A 6,361-nucleotide genomic window follows, 5' to 3' on the forward strand; every position below is an offset into this window, starting at 1 on the left:
TTGTGAGTTTAGGCATTTGATTTACATATGCATCTTGTATGGATTCCTTAAGCAATGTCGAGTTGAAGCACCGTGAGGCATCAGGAATGTCGAATATAATAGCCAATAAATTAGCAATGTAAATCAATACCAATATCACCCATGAGCTCTTCGACAGAGATAAGACATTTCATGTTATTTACCGAGTGTTATTTTCGATTAATGTCTTCGATCATTCAATATTAATTGTACATTCATATTGCATATGTTTTATCAGGCAGCTATCAACCTTCACTGTTTCAATGTGCAATTTCATTCTTCGATAAAAGCATTGAACTTTAACCGTAATATCCATCTTAAAATAGAAACAAGTAAAATTTATTCACTTCAAATTTTTACTCTTTGGAAAGAATAGATCCGTACATCATTTGTATTATTAGGGAAACACAATGTGATTCCTTATTACTTCCGGTAAAACAAGCACATCATATATGTGTTCCTTAGATTTAAGTATTCACTTTTAAAGTAAGTTAGAAACCATAATGACTGGTCGAATACAGCAATGATTTAGAGATTCACATTCATGTATGCATCCTTCAGCACCAACTTCACCTTCATCTTGTCCAAAAAATAAAAGTTGCAATTAGCGATGCAGAACTAAGTACATGATGGATATGCAATTTACACTTTCATGAAATTTACAGATTAACGCATTTTTCTAAGTGCATGAGTAGTTCAATATAGATTCATTTTACACACGTCAGTATACATTGAAAATAGTAACAAAAGCATCATAAATAGCAATAATTTAATAATTTGTATCTATCACAAAGTTTACAAGTGATACTTCTGTTGCGGGGGAATTCCTTTCCGAATCATGCATATTATGGGCACATTCGGGAAATCGTCCTTAAGAAGAACGCAATCATGCCGTTGTTCTTGATTCTGACTAGTAAACTGACGATTGCATAAGCTACACTTATATGGCTTGGCCAACAACCGTTTCACTGACGTCGGAGGAATACAGAATTGTTTTCTCCTATTGTTTTCAGTTTGCTTTGGATCTATTTGTACCTGATTCATATTGTCATCATGGAAGGTTTCCCTCGAATTTTCTAGATTTTTATTTTCTACTTGTTCTATTGGACATTTGTCATAACCTTGAAGCAAGTTCTCGTATTTTGCCACGATGGCGGTATGTATCTTGTTTGCTAAATGACCGTGGTTGCGCTCTTTGGAAGTGTTTTCTTCTTTTGAGTGTCCGTAAGGTATCTCCAACTCCGAGAAGCCTTTACCCTCCGTATATTCGGAAACAGTATCCTCTTTACTGTGGATTTTCCGGTGCCTTTCTAGATTACTTTTGTGACTTGTTGCATAGGAGCAAAACGGACACCGGAAGTCCTTCTGACCGTTGTGAACGGAGAGATGTCGACGAAGAAGGGCCTTTCGACAGAAGCTCCGTTTGCAGATCTTACACACATATCCAGATCTGTGATTCAAAAGCACGTGCTCTCGCAGCAAGGCTTTCGATTTGAAGACTGTGTCACAGCATTCTAAAATCTTGGAAGAATCCTGATGCATTGTTACGATATGCCGTTTTAGATTATTCTTCCTGTCTGTACTGTATTTGCAGTGGGGACAAAACGCTTGTTTTGCCTTTGTCTTCTTTACGTTTTCCATGATGTATCCTTCCTACAACATTTCTACTTTTAACAACTTGCAACTTTCACTTTAGAAGCCCTTTCTTTCACAACAGTACGTTCATTTACCATCTGATATGGAAAAAATAAAAAATAAAATAACTTAGCAAATCAACTTACCTGCATGACAAAGGAGCTAGCATATTCGACGACAGAAAATATGTATTTCATGGAAAGACTGTTGTTCGGTTTTGTTACTGCACACTACTAAGATTGGGTTTTCTGTTTTATAATTCGTAAGAGAATATGCAGTTGCCTAGTATAAGTATGAGAAAATATTACCTTCCATCGATGTTTAGATTTCTACGATTGGTTACGTTAAATGGGGGAGGAGTTTAAATTACTGATTTTATGAATGAACTAAAATTGGGGGGTTTAAAGGTTATGGGAAAGTTAACATTAGAATTTATGAATGAACTACGGTTATCAAGCGAGGGAGATTATGTTTGTCTTCACAGTCGAGTAGCCTCGCCTGTGACGTCATAGATGGGGATTCTTTAGATACAGCAATCGCTCACCTGCCCATTCATGATTGACCTCGGAGTGTTCGGTCCCATTTCATTCATAAAAAGCCATCGGAGTTATCAAAGCCGTGAATAAATATGTTACTGTGAAATTAAGAAAATTCTATCAGGCACTCCGTATAGCCCATGACTTCTCGAGATCTTTGTTAGCATGCAAATTGCCCCCTTAGGGGACGTTAGAATAGATAAAGAAAACTGGCGAAATTCGAAAGTTGGAAACTATCTTGCATTCGATTGGCAATGGGATTCATTTTTAGAAGTAAATGATATTTAATATGTGTAAAGACATTGCTATTTTACACAATCACACTTTTGTTAAAGAGGGCATAAACTGAATGTGTTAATATTTTTCTAAATAAAATTATGACTGCCAATTCCCGGTATGATTTTATCAAATGTTCATTCTGCAGGCTTAAACATTAATATATTTTTGTAACGATAGATATTCCCGAATGGTTTAAGTCCTCATCATTGGAATGAATCATTTAAAAAAATTGTTCTCTTCTTCGTCATTAGTATAGACGCATTTTTTTGTTAGATCTTCGTTTCTAATCGTTCGTCAATTTGCCTGACCTGGAAGCTTATCAGTTATCACGACGATAGTCTGGATTATCCGATTTCGTGATTGTGTTTGAATTAGAAAACCTAACATAGCTACCCAGCGAAACCTATCAATAGATGATCAAGTCCACATTAAGATATGCTCATATACAACCATTGTTACGTCCAGAGAATGTTTATGCATATTCTTGTGTGGGTTTCACTTCTAGGTACCGTTGTCGCATACATGTAGTGCTAAACATGAAATCTGAAGTTTACCCCAAAAAAATCTTAGGTTATTGTAATTACATTATGTAAAATAGATATCCCGTCTCCATTTGCGTAATAAGTTACAGTGTTGAATTTCAATAATCTTGCACCTTTATTGAGAAAATGTCTTTCTCCAGTGAAAAAAAAACCCCCAATGTTCTTACTTTGATATCAATCAATGGGGGGAGTTTTACTCTGTCACTTACTAATTAGTAATAATCACCACTGTTTGTTCATTGCGTTACGCGCTACGTTACAAAAGACCCGGATTAGCAAAAAATGCATATCAAACCAGAAATCGGATTTCCGTTCAGAAACACTCTAGATTTAAGATTTGCTCGCTTCGAAAAGCATCAGTCGTGTAACAATATATTCTTTATTGTAACGTTCCGACGTTAGAAACATGGCCAAGAAGACTTTGCTTGTTTTTTATTGGGGCAGGCAAACCTCAACACCAACTGAATTGAAACTTGTCATTTCTTATTATGTAAAGACACAATGAAAATATACAGTTGTATATACATAATACAGAGAGAGAAAAAAATATATAGGGGTCCGAAGACTTGTAAACATTAGACGCATCAATTTGGCATCATCTTATGCAAGCTGAGCACCTATTCCCGGAAGATACAAAATATTTATAGTAGAAATCAAAACATGCCACAAAATTTGCAACATGTCCGGAAAAAATCCAAAAGCAAAAAATTCAAATAAAAATTTTTTTTAAAAAATGTCCGGAGCAAAGGCATACTCTTTTTACAGACATACATCCAATAATCATACAAAATTACCCAAAATGTAATCATGGTAACAACTGAATTCTTAATTACAATGTGATGTTTTATCAGTTTGTACTAATGCATTCTCTTCGAGGCTATGATGGGTATAACTACCTAGTTACAGGGACATATATAACAGACTCTTCACTAGGAGTTTACTTAAAAAGTCTTAGAAAGTCATAGTTTTATCAAATCGGTTTACTATGCATCAGACCATTATAAGTGAAAATGTGTTATTTTGTCATAATTTCAGTTCTCCTTTTCTCTTTTGGGTGTGGGGGCGTTAACAAGCCATCCAACATTTCTTTGTAGACAAGTGCAATTGGTTACCCTAGAATTTTCTGCATTATGTTGTCTACCTTGTTGAGGAAGGATAGCGCCCCCATAGGGGTACTTATCACGGGTACTAATTGTGATACAGCTATATGTAACATTACTCATTTAGTTCTAGTCTTGCAGTATGATATGCTAGTCACACCAGTTTGATGATGTACAGTATTGCATTTTTTGCCTTTTTTTGGATGTCCAGTTACATTTTTGCCATAGAACTGTAGGTAGCTAAACCTGTGTATTTTGACATAGGTATATTTGCGTTATATGGTCCTTTGTATATGTTTTTTCTGGTCATGATACTAGTATAACATTGTTTTACACCTTCCAAGTGGAACGAGCATCGCGCTCAAAATCACACGGCCTCCCACCTCTGGTTGGCACTCGCGCCGGTAAGTGAGAAAGTTTCCCAATTTACTTTCGGATGGACGGTGGTCTCTTCCCAGGTATATTGTATCTGGGTTCTCTCTTCCACCAACTGGGCGCCATCAGATAACTGTTGAGTGTGGCGGAAAATAGCAAAACAATATATTTGTGTATTCTTTTTATCTGCACATTTTGCAATATTCTTACATAGAAAATAAATGACATTCAACTCTGAAATGATCTTATTTTTTATGGGCGCGAGGCAGACATACATACATAGTTCACTGTGCCTGAATCACACACGGTTTATCAAAAATGGTCATATCATTAACAAAAGAAAGTTTGCATTCATTCTCCCAATGGGACAACATTCCTTAGAATTTAAAAACTTTGAAGTGGCATTGCAGATACACACAGAGATTACGATCGCAGATTACTATCGTATATGTCTGGCATAAATTGCAGTTATAAAGTTTTCTCTCAATTATAGGATTCTCATGTCTGTACATCAAATTGTCATCGTGATTGTTAAAAAAATCAAATAATTTTGATACTAATATGAATTTTTATTTCTATAGCGAGCAATTACACATGAGTCGCACATTATTAAAACATCAGAAGCATGAGAAGAATGGGGAATTCATAACATATATCATATCGGACCTAGATCAATATCGGCCCTCGGTCAATATCAGACCTCATATCTGCACATGATGGGCCGTTGCGACTGATGTATTACATTGATATGAATTTTATCTGTTTATCATGTATAATATGCTCTAAGTGATAGAAAATCGTTTTTTACATTAACCGAACATATTATTGTCCCTTGAGAAAGTTATTCGTGCTAAAGGTTCTATTATCATCATTAAAAAGTTCCTATTCAACACATGTTATAAGAGTGAAGTATAGAGTGTACGCACATATTCACGGGTATCATCATGCAGTAGAAATGTCCTCTTCCTTGTATTTCACCTTACAACACTATCGATGACAAGTTCCAATTAAAGATAAATTCTATTTTTGAAAATGCATGAGGATATGAATTGCAGCGCTTCACACAGGTATACTTCATAAAGCACAATGGCGTTTTATGAAAAATATCTAGCGTGACTTTTGTAGTTACATTGTAATACCCTCATGTATTTTCCAAAATGAAATTTATTTCCAATTTTTTCATACTACACGTACCTTCATTTCTGTTGGAATTCCCTGCCGGGAAAATATGTGTACTATTTTTATCAAATTCATAAGCGCATGGTTCACAGCTGCAGACGAGGAAATAGTTACATGTATTATTGCGAGTTGTTAATTATAAGATATGAAAGGCAAAAAGATTGGAAATCTAAATAGGTTGAAAATGTGTGGGTTTTTCTTAACTTTATAATTCATATTTCAAAATATGCACTCATTTTTACATTTTACACTCTTATGCACTATTCAAAAAAAAAAAGAATTGTATCGATCCATCTGATATAATTCGGAGATTACGAATCTGGATATCTATGAGTGGTTGTCGTTCTTGGCACATTTCCTTTTGTTATATATATATATATATATATATATATATATATATATAAAATATATATATATACACACAGTACACGACACGAGTTTTATACACCCCACCGTGGAAAGACCACGGAGATACACCGTGTCCTCCGTGTTCCACGGTGTGTGTTATTTGCGAATACACACAGCTTCTAGGAGCTTTGGTCTGGCCACGGGCGCCTTGCGGGAGATGTGAAAATGTGCCGCAGGCCAAATACTCATGATAAGGGTGGAATTTTAAGAAAAGGAAAAATATCAATATTTTCCCTTCTGATATTTATATTGTTTTTCAGCATTTTGAGCCAATTCCAACGATACCAAA

The 6,361-nt window shown here is 35.2% G+C and overlaps 1 protein-coding gene across 1 annotated transcript; it reads right to left on the reverse strand.

Moving 5' to 3' along the window:
* Positions 1 to 779: 779 nt before the first annotated feature.
* On the reverse strand, positions 780 to 6,015 carry LOC125659100 (zinc finger Y-chromosomal protein 2-like). The gene is made up of 2 exons (XM_048890648.2): positions 1,800 to 6,015; positions 780 to 1,671 (listed from the first exon to the last, which is right to left on the reverse strand). Exons 1-2 carry the CDS (start codon positions 1,848 to 1,850, stop codon positions 814 to 816), a joined length of 909 nt encoding a protein of 302 aa, XP_048746605.2. The 5' UTR covers positions 1,851 to 6,015; the 3' UTR covers positions 780 to 813.
* Between the last annotated feature and the right edge of the window lie 346 nt (positions 6,016 to 6,361).

Source organism: Ostrea edulis, chromosome 9 (genome assembly GCF_947568905.1).
Source record: "Ostrea edulis chromosome 9, xbOstEdul1.1, whole genome shotgun sequence".
NCBI lineage: Eukaryota > Metazoa > Mollusca > Bivalvia > Ostreida > Ostreidae > Ostrea > Ostrea edulis.

Excerpts from the sequence above, each read along its gene's own strand:
- LOC125659100 (XM_048890648.2), bottom strand. The coding sequence starts at position 1,850 with ATGAAATACATATTTTCTGTCGTCGAATATGCTAGCTCCTTTGTCATG. Across the intron at positions 1,672-1,799 it reads CTAGCTCCTTTGTCATGCAG|GAAGGATACATCATGGAAAA; the intron begins GTAAGTTGATTT and ends GAAATGTTGTAG.